Source organism: Pelodiscus sinensis, chromosome 1, assembly GCF_049634645.1.
Source record: "Pelodiscus sinensis isolate JC-2024 chromosome 1, ASM4963464v1, whole genome shotgun sequence".
Lineage (NCBI taxonomy): Eukaryota > Metazoa > Chordata > Testudines > Trionychidae > Pelodiscus > Pelodiscus sinensis.
In genome coordinates, this window is record NC_134711.1 from 335,469,801 (window position 1) to 335,484,083 (window position 14,283).

The 14,283-nt window shown below is 50.5% G+C and overlaps 2 protein-coding genes across 2 annotated transcripts; both read right to left on the reverse strand.

Annotated features, from left to right (window-relative positions):
• Positions 1 to 416: 416 nt before the first annotated feature.
• Positions 417 to 1,361, reverse strand: LOC102451589 (olfactory receptor 52R1-like). Its single transcript, XM_006123600.2, has one exon. It carries the CDS (start codon positions 1,359 to 1,361, stop codon positions 417 to 419), a length of 945 nt encoding a protein of 314 aa, XP_006123662.2.
• An 8,486-nt stretch (positions 1,362 to 9,847) lies between these two features.
• On the reverse strand, positions 9,848 to 11,008 carry LOC102451827 (olfactory receptor 52K2-like). The gene has a single exon (XM_006123601.2). It carries the CDS (start codon positions 10,802 to 10,804, stop codon positions 9,848 to 9,850), a length of 957 nt encoding a protein of 318 aa, XP_006123663.2. The 5' UTR covers positions 10,805 to 11,008.
• Between the last annotated feature and the right edge of the window lie 3,275 nt (positions 11,009 to 14,283).

A 14,283-nucleotide genomic window follows, 5' to 3' on the forward strand; every position in this document is an offset into this window, starting at 1 on the left:
TGCTTATTGATGTGTCACTTTGGCAGTATTAATTCTGTAATAGCAATGATGTAGAGAAACTAATAAAAGCAACTATCTCTAATCAACTCTGTGTTGAAGTGAATCTATAATCCTGTTTGGCCATGGCCCTGTGAGTTGACACTTAGTAGTTTGTGTTTCTACAAAATCAGCTCTGTGGTTTTATGTCAACAAAATCTTAACTACTTTTGCCCAGACCGCAGGCCTCACACAAAGCCTGTACTACAGGTACTTCTGTTTCAGGCCCTCTTAAAACACTGGGAAAGTTCAAATAACTGCAGAGACTTTATCTAGAATGCAGTTATTGCTTTCTTCTGGGTGGTTGAGATCTCCCAGCTACTGAGAGTTTTTAACAACCAACCTATTGACAGACAGAGTCAGAGCAGCAGGTAAATAAATTATTCCCTAAGAGAAACAAACCGTAGCAGCCTGTCCTGGATCTGTTTGGTCCTCACCCCATAGATGATGGGGTTCAGCATGGGGGGCATTAGAAGGTACATGTTGGCAGTGAGAACATTGTAATACAAGGGCACGTTGTGGCCAAACCGTTGTGTGAGGAAGGAGAAGAGAGTTGGGATGTAAAAGGCTAAAATGACACAGAGGTGAGAGGTGCAAGTCCCAAAAGTCTTGAGCCGGGCGTCCTTTGTGGGGAGGTGGAAGATGGCCCTGAGGATCTGGGCATAGGACAGGGTGATGAAAAACACATCCAGAACAGTCAAAAATAATGCCACAGAGAGAGCATAGTAACTACTGACACGGATGTCGGCACAGGCCAGCTTCACCACAGCGATGTGCTCACAGTGCGTGTGAGGAATGATGTTGGTCTGGCAATATGGCCACTGCCTGGCCAGGAAGGGATAGGGCAGTGAGAGTATGCCACCGCGCAACATCATGGCCAAGCCAATCTTGGTCACCATGGAGTTTGTGAGGATGGTGGAATGTCTCAGAGGATGACAGATGGCCACGTAGCGATCCAATGCCATGGCCACGCAGATTCCACCCTCTATCTTTAAAAAGCAGTGAATGAAGTACAGCTGGGTGAGGCAGGCACTGAAATCGATCTCCCTGGAATTGAACCAGAAGATGCTCAGCATCTTGGGCACGGTTGATGTAGAGAGAATCAGGTCGGTGACGGCCAGCATGCCAAGGAAATAGTACATGGGTTGGTGGAGGCTCGGCTCTTTCAAAACAATCAACAGGATGGTGACATTCCCCAAGAGGGCGATGGCGTAGATGATGCAGAAGGGGATGGAGATCCAGACATGGGCTGCCTCCAGGCCAGGGATGCCCTGCAGGATGAAAGTGGAGGGGTTGGTGAAGTGGGTTGTGTTGGAATCCAACATTTTTTGTTGGGAAAAAGTGTCCAAGTCTGAGGCAAAATGGTGTTTCCTTCATGTACTCTATACGCACATGAATTCCTGGATGTGCCCAGAGTTTAGGGTGATGGTCACAATACAAATGCCTGGAAAAGAGATGATGTTCATATGAAAAGACACATGCAGTACTGGAGACTATTCTACTTGATGATGAGAAGTTCATTATGTAGAGAAATGAATCAGAATAACTGACTCTTCCGATGCTAATTCCATATCTGATGATGATAAATGGCCCAGTAAATTCTGTGTCACCCCCACTGGGCGTATTCAAATATAGGACCTCTAGGAGGAGCTCTTAGAGCTTGAGCTACAGAAGCGCATCCCAAGCTTCAGACACCCAGCTGAGATTCCGGACAAACCCTGACTTGTAGCCACCACCAGGCATATTTGAATCTGGGACCTCAGGCTGCATCTATTCTGCAAGCCTCTTGCAGAAGAAGAAATGCAAATGGAGTGCTCATTTCCATAGGTCGCACTCACATTTGCATTTCTTCTTTGGATCCCTGTTGTGCAAGAGGCTTTTGTAGACGGCTCCTTTTTGCGCAAAACCCCCTGTCATGGTTCCTTCCCCACTCTGGCATGATAAATGCAGAAGTGGGGGCCAGCAAGTGTACCCCAAAGCCTTATCTACCAGGCTTTGGTATAAAACTTCCCCCAAAATCTTAAAACCCTAGATCTTGGGAATAAAACTTTCGCTGCCACCACTCAAATATTAATAACGAGATTAGGGGAAAGCTCATTTGGGAAATCTCATTCTTGTTATAAAAATCAGGACACACAAGTAACCAATGCCAGGTTCATAAAAAGAAAAGAGAAAGCTTTTATTATTACAACAATATTCCTGTTGCAAGCATAAGGATCAGATGGAAAGGGAACAAAATATACTCATGGAGGAATTACACCATGGGCTAGAACTTAGTTAAAAAGAAAAGCCAAACATCTCTTAAACGGTGTCAGATCTCAGATCCCATACCCAACCCTTAAAACAATAAAGCCTAACAAAACTACCTAAACTTTACCCTACTTACAGACAGAGAAGAATTGTTTCTTGGAGAGAGAGGGAGACATGCTTGTCCCTCCCTGTAGCTGCAGAGGACTCGCCCAGAAAGACAAAAAAGAGAAAGGAAAAAATCCAAATTCCTTTGTCCGAGTTTGAAAGTCCCACCTACATTCCTACTGGTCACTCCACCTGGCTAGGTGTAGTTAACCCCTTAATCCCCAGGCTGCTGGCTAACCCTCATAATCATGACACCCCCCCCCCCTCTTGCGCAAGAGCCATTCTTCCTAATTTTTTCAGGAAGAACGGCTCTTGCACAAGAGGGTTTTTGTACGCAAAAAGAAGCCATCTATACACTGGTTGCTCCCCGGGGTAACACTAAGTGATTTTATTAAGTACAAGCAATAGGATTTAAGTGGTAATAGGTGAGAACAGGCAGAGCTAAGTAGATTACAAACCCAAAATAACAGAAAACACTTTGCTACTTCTACACTAAAACTTCAGCAAAAACTTATTACAAACTTAATACAAACTCTCCCTAAAACTGTTTCTTTCCCAGCCAAGCCTGCCAAACCAGGGAAGTCTCCATTTCCCTGGGGTCTCTGGTTCTCTCCCTTGGGTGTGCCTCGCCAGCCAGCCAAAAGACCAAAGTCTCCTACCTTCCTAGTGTTTTTAAAGATTCCCCTTTTGCATGAGAAGTCACCTGACCAGTTGCTTCCCCAGACCAACCACTGCTGGGACTTAAAGGACAAAAGAGATTGTTTAACAAATTTAGGGTAATGCCCATGCTGGCTTTCATTCACACATTTCAAAACCATAAACATTCCACATGCCATATGTCTCATTTCACACACAAGGGTGATGCATGCACCAAAATAAGACAGACAGATCCAGCGGATTAAGACATGAAGGTTGGTTGGTTACATGAAGCAATTTGTCTCAAGCCCTTCTGGGTTAGGTATATTTGTGTCCATAAGATCATTTAAAAAAGCATGGAGGTCTGGGGGGGTCCTTCACAGCAGCAATATATAACAAATGAGAAAAAAAACAGGGAGAAGGGATACAAATTAGAAGTCATGAATGACTTCTCGTGTCTTGCACACAACACTCCTGTTAATGCAGCCCTGAATCATGTTTGCTTTTTTTGCAACAGCAGCACACTGTTGGCTTATATTTAGCTTGTGGTCCACTATAATCCCTAGATCCCTTTCTGCAGGACTCCTTCCTAGACAGTCGCTTCCCATTCTGTATGTGTGAAACGGATTGTTCCTTCCTAAGGGGAGCACTTTGCCTTTGTCCTTATTAAACTTCATCCTGTTTACCTCAGACCATTTCTCCAGTTTGTCCAGATCAGTTTGAATTTTGATCCTATCTTCCAAGCACTTGCAACCCCTCCCGGTTTGGTATCATCTGCAAACGTAACAAGTGTCCTCTCTATGCCAATATCTAAATTATTGATGAAGATATTGAACAGAGCCGGTCCCAAACAGAGCCCTGCAGAGCCGCACATGTGATGCCCTTTCAACATGACTCTGAACCATTAGTAACTAGTCTCTGAGAATGGTTATTGAGCCAGTTATGCACCCACATTATGGTGGCCACATCTAGATTTATTTCCCTAGTTTATTGATAAGAAGACTGTACGAAATGCCTTACTAAAGTCTCGGTATACCACATCCTTCACTTCTCCCTTATCCACAAGACTTATCAAAGAAAGCTATCCGATTGGTTTGACAAGATTTGTTCTTTACAAATCCATGCTGGCTGTTACCTATCACCTTATTATCTTCAAGATGTTTGCAGATGGATTCCTTAATTACCTGCTCCACTATCTTCCCTGGCACAGAGTTTAAACTGACTGGTCTGTAATTTCCTGGGTTGTTCTTATTTCCCTTTCTATAGATGGGCACTAGATTTGCCCTTTTCCAGTCTCACCAGACTTTCATGATTTTTCAAAGATGATAGCTAGAGGCTCAGATACCTCCTCTATCAGCTCCTTGAGTATTCTAGGATGCATTTCATCAGGCCCTGGTGACCTGCAGACATCTAACTTTGCTAAGTCATGTTTAACTTGTTCTTTCTAAATTTTATCTTCTAAATCTGCCCCCTTCCCAGTAGCATTCACTATGTCAGGCATTCTTTCATCAGACTTTCTGGTGAAGACCGAAACAACAAGTCATTGAGCATCTCTGCCATTTCCAAGTTTCCAGTTACTGTTTCTCCCTCCTCGCTGTCGGACAATGGAACAGATGCTAAAGGAAGGAAGGACTGTTCCCTTACTGACAGTTTTCCAAGGGAAGGGAGGTGGCAGCGGGTTTTTCTCTCTGACCCCTGAACTCTGGTCAGGCCCTCTGGCTCTATGAATCTGTGATGTAAAATCCTCGAGGAAACCAGAGCTAAGTTACAAGGGGCTTAATACAAAGGTATCTCGGTGAAATTCACAAGCTTTTTGTTTTTCAGTCTGTCTGATTGGATCATCTCATGGTCCCTTCTGATCATAAGCTCTACGACTCTACGGATAAAGCAAATCAATCAGCGTTTTCATTTACTGTATCTCACAGCTCATGTACAAGGGGCTACTCCATTGCTTTGAACATGTAACACTGATATAAGCTATTTTTGCATCATCCACTTTTGGCCCATGGAAATACCTGTTCTTCCTTGACCATATGTTACAGGAACCAAGGGTTTAGGTGATAAAACTCACACGTGGATTGGCCACTGTAAGTGGTCCTGGAGGCACCGCATTTAGTGAGGACTGTCTGACACCTTCAATGAGGAAACCTCATGATGAGTTGCTCCTTTGTGTGCTGGTCTGTCCGCCTCTGGGCTGCGTGTTCCTGAGCTGACTGAACCGCTTTTTTGAAGGTTTGGGACAGCATACGTCATCCAATTCCCATTCGCTGGCTATTTACCCACACACACAGCCCCTTCCGCCACAGCCCTGAGGGGACCATCGCTTTGCATTAACACAGCCTCAGGATTCGCCTTTTCCTATGCCCCTACCCACACCAGTCAGTCCACAGACCCTCCCCTGCCAGGGAAATGCAGCCACCTCGGGGGTGGAGCCCAGCAGCCGGCCTGGGGAGCGGGGCGCAGCAAAAAGGGATGCTTTGGCCAGTGATAGTAAAGGAAATTCATGCCATTGAAGGAAGGCCCCAGAGCGTTTCCTAGCTGTGCAGGGGAGAAGGTAATAGAACGACCGTGTCCCCCTCACACACACATCGCACTAGGTCTGACGAGCAGGAGAAGACAGATACCTGTGACCTTCCCTGGGAATCCCCCTCCGGTAGCCGTGTCCTACATCTCGCTCAGCCCAGCGTTTGCAGCCACGCACGGCAACGAGAGCAGCCCCGGGCGTCTGCACTGTTTATAGCCCAGCGCTGGGCAGGCCCACGGGGGTTGGCCTCTTGGGGAGCAGGGAAACCTGGATGTAAATAGGCTGGAGACCGGAGACACCCCAGCCAAGGTCTCTCTGTCCATGTCTCGTGTTCAGGGCGTTTTCCCAGCTTTCGGAGTAAACAGCAATTACGATGCCTCCCCCCAGAGCGCGGGGTATTCCTGGGCTCTGTGGTGAGACAGAGAAATTGGCTGTTTTCTGTATTTGTGTATAAGAAATACAACTTGGGATAATGCCCAGGTCTCCGTAGGCTCTGTCATGATGAAGGATGGACGGGTGAAGAATAGACAAAGAAATCTGGAGAACAATGACTGAAGGGAGACAAAAACGCTTTCTACAGGCACATGGACCTTATTATCAGTCATTCTCAGCATTAAATATCATTAGACTATGTAGCAGCTTTGATTGAAGGTGCTACCGAACACCCAGCAAATGAAAGTCTCTAGGCATGTCTCCACGTTGTACAGATGGGTAAAGTGAGGCCCAGCAAGATGCAGAAAAAACCTAGGGTTATGTCTTCACTGCAGGCTTTTTGTGCAAGAACAGTTGTTCTTGTGCAAAAACTTGCCGGGTGTCTACACTGCACATGCGTTGTTGTGCAAGTAAATTTACAGCAAAGCATCAGAAAACAGGGCTTCTTGCGCAAGAGTTATTCCTCTCCCCATGAGAAATAAGCCCTCTTGTGCAACAGCTCTTCCACAAGAAGGCAGTGTAGGCAGGCAACAGGGGTTTCTTGCATAAGGAAGCCCTATGGCTAAAATGGACTGCCCATAGCCAAGGGTGGGCACCTCCTGTGAGCCTGTGACACCAGGTTTTGCAGCGAGGAGCCCATCCACCTCCATGCTTTCCAGAAGAGACACATCAGGTAGCACCCCCGCCCCCAACTGGCCAATTCACAGCCAGAGCCCTGAGGTTCAGGAGCAGGAGGGGGATGTTTCTGGGCACTAACACACAAGTAGCTTCTCAGAACTTTGGTCAGTTCCAATCCAGGGGACCTGGGACTCACTGGGGCCGGAGCAATGGTCGGGCAAGGACCTGCGAGCTGGGCATTGTCCTGTACTTCTACCAGCACCTTTCATCCTGACAGAGCCCCTGGGCCACTGCAGTGCGGCCACTTCGGGGCTGGAGGCATCAGCCGGGCTGGGCTGGGGTGCACCGAAATGAGGGACATTCTGACCCATGAAACTGGAGGCAACTCTCCTGGATCAGAGAAGGGTCACTGAGAAAAGCGTCCATTGCACAGAACCGCTGACATTTTTCATCGAGGGGGCGGGGGGTGTTTTCATTCTGCCAGCAGGGGAGCAATTGCCCAGAGGCGGGTTTAAAGTTCATCCAGAGGGTCCACACTGGGGCTACCATCCCTTCGTGGCTTTGCTCTGCCCACCAGCACTGCCTCTGTCTAGCTTGGGTAGTGCTTCAATCAGCTTTCCCGGCCGAGATGGGAGCCATTCAAGTGTTGACCTAAGGGAGGGGCGGGATGTGACCTGCGTGTGGCTGGCATTTGAGGCCATGTTTAATGACCAGCTCCCATGGGGGCTGCATGGAGATATGGAAAAGCCCCCCAGAGAGAACTGACCCTCGTGGGACTCCACCGGGGGGGGGGTCTGGACCTGGAGGTGTAATTAGGTGGGTCCTTCCAAGAAGGATTCAGACCATTTGAGTTCATCCCTCCACTCTCCTGCTGCCTCTTCGGTGAGACAGCGGGATCTCCTTGCCAACAGGATCAGCTCATGCCGAGAGGTCCAAGAAGATGGGCATGGAGGTCAGCCAGGTCCATTGACAGGAGCTGATGGTGCATCAGCACCTCTAACGCAGGGGAGGTGGAGAGCGACTAAGGGAAATGAGGCATTAGGAAGGATCAAAAATGGATTTGGGAAGCACAAGACGTGCTAGACAAAGCTGTGAGTACCAGCGCTAAGGAAAATAAGGGGATGATTTTAAAAGTATATTAGAAACAGGAAAATAACGAGGCACAGAATGGGGGGTTGAAGAAGGAGGCTGGATACTTGATGATACAGACATCTTGCTGGTGGACCTACAAAGGGAAGACAAGAACTCCCTGGCTTGTAATGGACCCCACAGGCTGTGTCTAGACTGCATCCCTTTTCCGTAAAAGGGATGCAAATTAGACACATCGCAATTGCAAATGAAGCGGGGATTTAAATCACCCCTGCTTCATTTGCATAAACATGGCTGCCGCTTTTTTCCGGCTCGGATCTTTGCGGAAAAAGGATGCAGTCTAGACAAAGCCACATTGTTTCTAATAATAAGTGTCACTGTTAATATAACCCTACTGGTAATATAAATGTGGATGTGCTCTTGCACAAGACCTTTCGCACAAGAACTCTTGCGCAAAACGGTTCTTGCACAAGAAGCCTGAATGTAGATGTAACCCAAGAGTTGAAATCACGAAGACTGCGTCTCGACTGGCTAGTTTTTCCGCAAAAGCGATAGCTTTGGCGCAAAAACTTGCCAGCTGTCTACACTGGCCGGTTGATTTTGTTCAAAAGCACTGACGTTCTACTGTCCGAAATCAGTGCTTCTTGTGCAAATGCGTTGACGTTCCCATTCGGGCAAAAGCCCTTTTCCAAAAATGATTTTGCGCAACAGGGCACCCAAATCAATGGCCGGGCATGAGCGGCTCTACGGATCGAGCAGCCCAGCTCTGGACTGACTATTGTGCACCCACACAGCGTAGTAGGCCTGCAGCTCCAAATCCCCGTGGCCTCTGGGCATCGTGGAGTCCTTGGGGACTGTCCTTTCATATCCTTGCCCACGGGGGGGAGTCCCGTTGTTCTCCTCTGAGAAGGTGCCTCCCAACATGGAGAATGTCCCAAGAGCAAGTCACCTGTCCGGGTCCTTGTCAGGCGTCCCTGCTGCTCTGCAGGTTTGCAGCAGAATTCTTACAACACTTACGGCACATTGACTACGGAGCACCACACCTCACTGAGTCGCCACCCCTCTCAATAGGCAGGCGACGCCAGAACCGAACATTTAAAATGCCAGGACGGAGCCACTTCTCCTAAATTCCCCCTCAAAAATCATCCAGGTGTAGGAGTAGCACAAAGAGAAAGAGCAGAGCATGAGTTTTCAATGGATACCCCCCTTGGCCCTCTTGGCACAGATTTGGGGACAAACATTCCGCAGTGAGGGAAGCACTGATCTGCATGGCCCTGCTGAAAGCCGGGGACGTCCCAGGAGCTACGCTAGAGAAGGAGCTGTCTGAAATGAGGAGACCCAGCTGTAGAGCGACAGGAACGGGTTGTGAGCACGGGAGGCAGAACTTACAGCGGAGACCCTCGAGCAGAATGCTCTAATTGGAAGGAACTTTGAGAGGTCCTCAAGTCTAGTCCCCGGCACCAGACCGAGCACCTCACAGACCTCACTGTCCATGTCGACTGCCAGGGGCCATCAGAACGGACACAGGCCTCACCGTGGCCATGCCTAGCGTTCCCACGTCACATTAGCTCTCAATAGCCCCCCCTCTCTCATCTACCCTTCAAAAGCCAATAGGTTAATGGAGCTATTTCTCCTGCACCTTGTGAAGAAGGAGCGAGAGGAGACAACACCTGTAGCTGTTAAATAGGTGGCATGCTCATTCTCCGCTGGTGGAGGATTTATGAGCAGATAGAGGAGATTTAGCCTCATGCAGGACTAGAGTCCGTTTCTCTACTGCGGATGGGTGGAGCACATCCAGTGGCACGCAGCAGAGAAGCCCTCGGCATGACCTCTAGGGCCATTTGTCGAAGACTGGATGTTCCCAGACTCTGGTCCACGAGCCACAAGAGGTCTGCACATTACGTCTCCACAGTTCTGAGAAGTCTGGATGCAAACACAGCACGAGGGCGTCTCTTACTTTCCAGCTCCCAAGCATGAATCGGCAGGAAGCTGCAACTGCACAGCCTGCTTCCGCAGCACTGCTTTTCCACGCCCCTCTCTGCTCTCGTTGCCCAAGGGTTGCATTATGATCCGGTAGGGAGAAAGGTGCCCGTGGCCATGGTGGATGGGAGGGGAGGGAGTCTATGAAAACATCTCTCCCCCAGGACGTATGTCCCCTTATGAAATAGTGTGACAGTTCACGGCACTGAAGACCTGGAGGACTCTATTGCGGATCTTTTTGGTTCTGACCCCATAGATGATGGGGTTTATCATGGGGGGAACCAGCATATAGATGTTGGCTACAATAATGTGGACGTGAGGAGCCATGCTGTGGCCAAACCGATGGGTGAGAATGGAAAAAAAGGCTGGAATATAAAACCCGAGGATGGCACCGATGTGGGAGCTGCAGGTGCCCAGGGACGTGAGACGGGCCTCCTTGGAAGGGAGCTTGAAGACGGCCCGCAAGATCAGGATGTAGGACAGGACAATGAGGATCAAGTCCACCCCTGCGGTGAGAAATGCCACAACCAGGCTGTAGGTACTCATGGTGCTCATGTCTGCGCAGGCCAGGTTCACCAGCGCCATGAACTCACAATAGGTGTGAGGAATGACGTTGGTTCGGCAGTAGGGGAGCTGGCGCAGCAGGAATGGGTGTGGGCCCACCGACACGGCCGCCCTCAGCACAACCCCCAGCCCTAGGGTGGCTATGACCCGATGGGTCAGGATGGCCGAGTGTCGCAGCGGGTTACAGATGGCGACGTAGCGATCAAAGGCCATGGCCAGCATGAACCCGGACTCCATGATTGACAGGGTGTGAAGGAGGTACACCTGGGCCAGGCATGCATTGATGTGAATGGCCCAGTCCCTGAACCAGAAAACGCACAGGGTCTGGGGTACGGTGGTGGTTGAGATGATCAGGTCGGTGACGGCCAGCATGGCGAGGAAAAGGTACATGGGCTCATGGAGGCTGGGCTCGGATTTGATCACAGCCAGGAGGAGGCTGTTCCCCACGACAGACAGCACGTAGACAAAGCAGAAGGGGATGGAGATCCAGACGTGGGCCGCCTCCAGCCCCGGGATGCCAAGGAGAATGAAGGTGGTGGGGTGGGCCTTGGTCCCGTTGGGTACTGCCATGGTGAGCCCGGTTGGGTGTGTTCAATTCAATATCACGGCTGCTTCCTGCCCCTGTAATTAACCATTCAACAATCATTAACCATCTTCTAGACTCTGCTTGGTCCTGCTGTGAGGGCAGGGGTCTGGACTCGATGACCTCCCAAGGGCCATTCCTGTTCTCGTGTTCTATGGTTCTGTGATCTTATGGGAAAAGGAGGAGGTGGGATTTTCTCAGCCGTAATTCATCCAATAAACCCCGAATGTCACAGGGACACCAAATCACAATCCTGAACTGGGTCAAGGAAACAAATTCCACATTTTCAAGGTCTCTCCGTGTGGATGATAGAACTCAGGCCAGGGAGGAGAGACTGAACAGTCCGTGGATTCTGTCGTGACCACACACACATAGGAACATAAGAGCGGCCAGACTGGGCCAGACCAAAGGTCCATCCAGCCCAGTGTCCTGTCTATCCACAGTGGCCAATGCCAGGTGCCCCAGAGAGGAGGGAACACAACAGGGAATCCTCACATGCTCCCTCTCTTGTCACCCACCTCCAGACAAACAGAGGCCAGGGACACCGCACCTACCCAGCCTGGCTAATAGACATTGATGGACCCAACCTCCATGAATCTATCTAGCTCTTTTTTGAACCCTGTTAAACTCCTAGCCTTCTCCACATCCTCTGGCAAGGAGTTCCACAGGTTGACTGTGCACTGAGTGAAGAAAAACTTCCTTTTGTTTGTTTTAAACCTGCTGCCTATTCATTTCATTTGGTGACCCCTAGTTCTTACATTTGTGGAATAAGTAAATAACTTCTCCTTATTCACTGTCTCCACCCTTGTCATGTTTTGATAGATCTCTATCGTATCCCCCTTTAGTCTCGTCTTTTCTAAGGTGACAAGACCAAGTCTTTTTAATCTCTCTTCATATGGGAGCCATTCCAAACCCTGAATCATTTTTGTTGCCCCTTTCTGAACCTTTTCCAATGCCAAGACATATCTTTAGAGACAAGGCAACCCCATGTGGACTCAGTATTCCAGATGTGGCTGTACCATATCTTGTTTTATACAGAGGCAATAAGATATTTTCTGTCTTATTCTCCATCCCTTTTTTAATGACTCCTAACATTCTGTTTACTTTTCTGACGGCCGCTGCACACGGAGTGGGTGTTTTCAGAGAACTCTCCACAGTGACTCCAAGATCTCTCTCTTTATTAGTCCCCATCATATTGTATGTTTAGTTGGGATTATTTTTCCCAATGTGCATTGCTTTACATTTATCAGCAGGGCTTGACAAATGCCCTCGCCCGCTCGCCCGTGGTGAGTAGATTTTGCCAGCTGGCGAGCGCAGGGGCTGACTGGCCGGAGGGCCGTTGTGACGGGCTGGCCGAAGCCCGTACTAGGGGCGGCGCGGCCCCATCGATCCGCCGGCCGGGGGAGGGGCAGAGCGCTGCCGAGGCGGGGAACTGCGGCGATACTCAGACGTGGCCCCGCCGATTGTAAAGGGCTGCGGCAGCTCGGCTCTGGCTGCGTGTCCCCGGCAGCTGGCTGCGGCGTGCGGCGGAGCCAGTCCTTGCCCCACCGGCTCCAGTCCTGCCGCGGCCCCAGCCCCTCGCTGGTGAGAGACCCTCCCTGCCGGCCACCCGGTTCGCTGCGCCCGCCCCGCGCCCCATCTGGCTTCCTCCACCCGTTCCCCACACCCCTGCACCCCGGATCCCCTGCTCTCCCTCTGGCTCTGCTCCGCCCTTGCACCCCACACCCTGCTGCCCCCCAGCTCTGTGCTGCCCGTTCCCTGCACTGCCCCTAGACCCCGATCCCTCTACCCCTCCCGTTCCCCGTGTCCCATTCCCTGTGTCTCCACCGCACCCCACACCCTGCTCCCCCCGATCCCTGCATCCCTCTGCCTCTGTGCCTCCTGTTCCCTGCGCCACCCCTGTTCCCCCCCCACACACACACTGTTCCCTGCACCCCTCTGGCTCTGTGCTGTCCCTGCACCTTGTTCCCTTTATGGAAAAAAATGAATGAAAATACGATTTGCTATTTGTAGGGCTAAAATGCCAGGACAAAAATGAAAACAAAGAAAAAACCCAACCCCATTGCAAAATGCAAACGTGTAAAAGACAACAACAATCGGGGGGATGTTTTGCTTGGCCCTGGGGGAGGGGAAGCAGCTGGGCTGGGCTGTGGGAAGGGGAGGAGAGGGGAAAAATATGGGTAAGGGGCTTGTGCTGAGGGGAGGAGGTCAGGAGAAGAAGAAGAAGAAAGGGAGAGGCACCAAGGGACAGAGGTGCAGGGGCCAAGTGCAGACAAAGAGGAAAAGGGCAGGAGGGGGGACAGGATGATGCTGGGAGAGGGGAGGGGAAGGGCACTGGGGGCTAGAGGGAGGAGTGGGAGGTGCTGGGAGAAGGCTTGAGAGAAGGGGTGGGCATGAGGAAAGTGGGGATGGAGCAAGGCATGTGTGAAGGCACACAGGGGCATGAGGGGAATGGGGGCTGAGGGTGGGTATCAGGGGAAAAGAGGGCAAATGGGGCAGCGGCAGTGAGGGAAGGAGGAGGCCCCAGGAGGGTGCGGGGCTAAGGGAAGGGGCAGGTGCCAGAGGATTCTGGGGGTGAAGCAGAAGGGCAGACACCTGCAGGGGAGGGACCAGCACCAGAGGAGAGGCAGCGCAGGTGTGTAGAGAGAGGAGTTAGGAGAGGGGATGAGGCGGGGTAGCTCACTTGATCAGAGTGGGGCCACAGGAGGAGTGGGCACAGGGGGGAGAGAAGGGCTGGCAGAGAGGGGCAGGAGTCAGGGCAGCAGAGGAGGGTGAGCGGTTGGGGGGCAGCAGGCACCAGGGGAGCTGATGGAGCAAGGGGAGGAGACATGGCAGCAGAGGGAAAACGTAAAAGTTTATAAGATATTTATTAATAACTTGGGTGATATTTATTAAGAACGTATTAGTAATTACTGTTCTTATTCTTATTAGCAATTTATGCCATTAAAAAAACTCTTATGGGGGGGAGGGGGAGAGGCCCTTTTTTGTCTGGCGAGTAGGGTTTTCCATAATTTGTCGAGCCCTGTTTATCAGTATTCAATTTCATTTGCCATTTTGTTGCCCAGTCAATATATTAGGGTATGTCTACACTAGCCCCCTAGTTCAAACAAGGGTGGCTAAGGTAGGCTTTCGAACTTGCAAATGAAGCCCAGGATTTAAGTGCCACGGGACTTCTCGCTGTGTGCCCCTGGATGTCAGACAGCACTGGGAAGAGCAAGATGGACTCTTCCTCACACAGTGACTTTGTGCCTGTGAGGTCGCACTGTGCAGGTCCCAATGGGGTCCTCTGTACTCTGAGGACAGGGCCGGCCCAGAACATTTTGGTACCTGAGGCGGGGAGCTCAAATGACGCCCCCTGCCCCTTCGCTTGGGCCAAAACTTTGAAAGGTCTCAATTCTCTGGGTCCTAGTGGCATCCTCCCACAGCCGGGCACCTGAGGCGACCACCTTAATTCACCTCCTGGTAA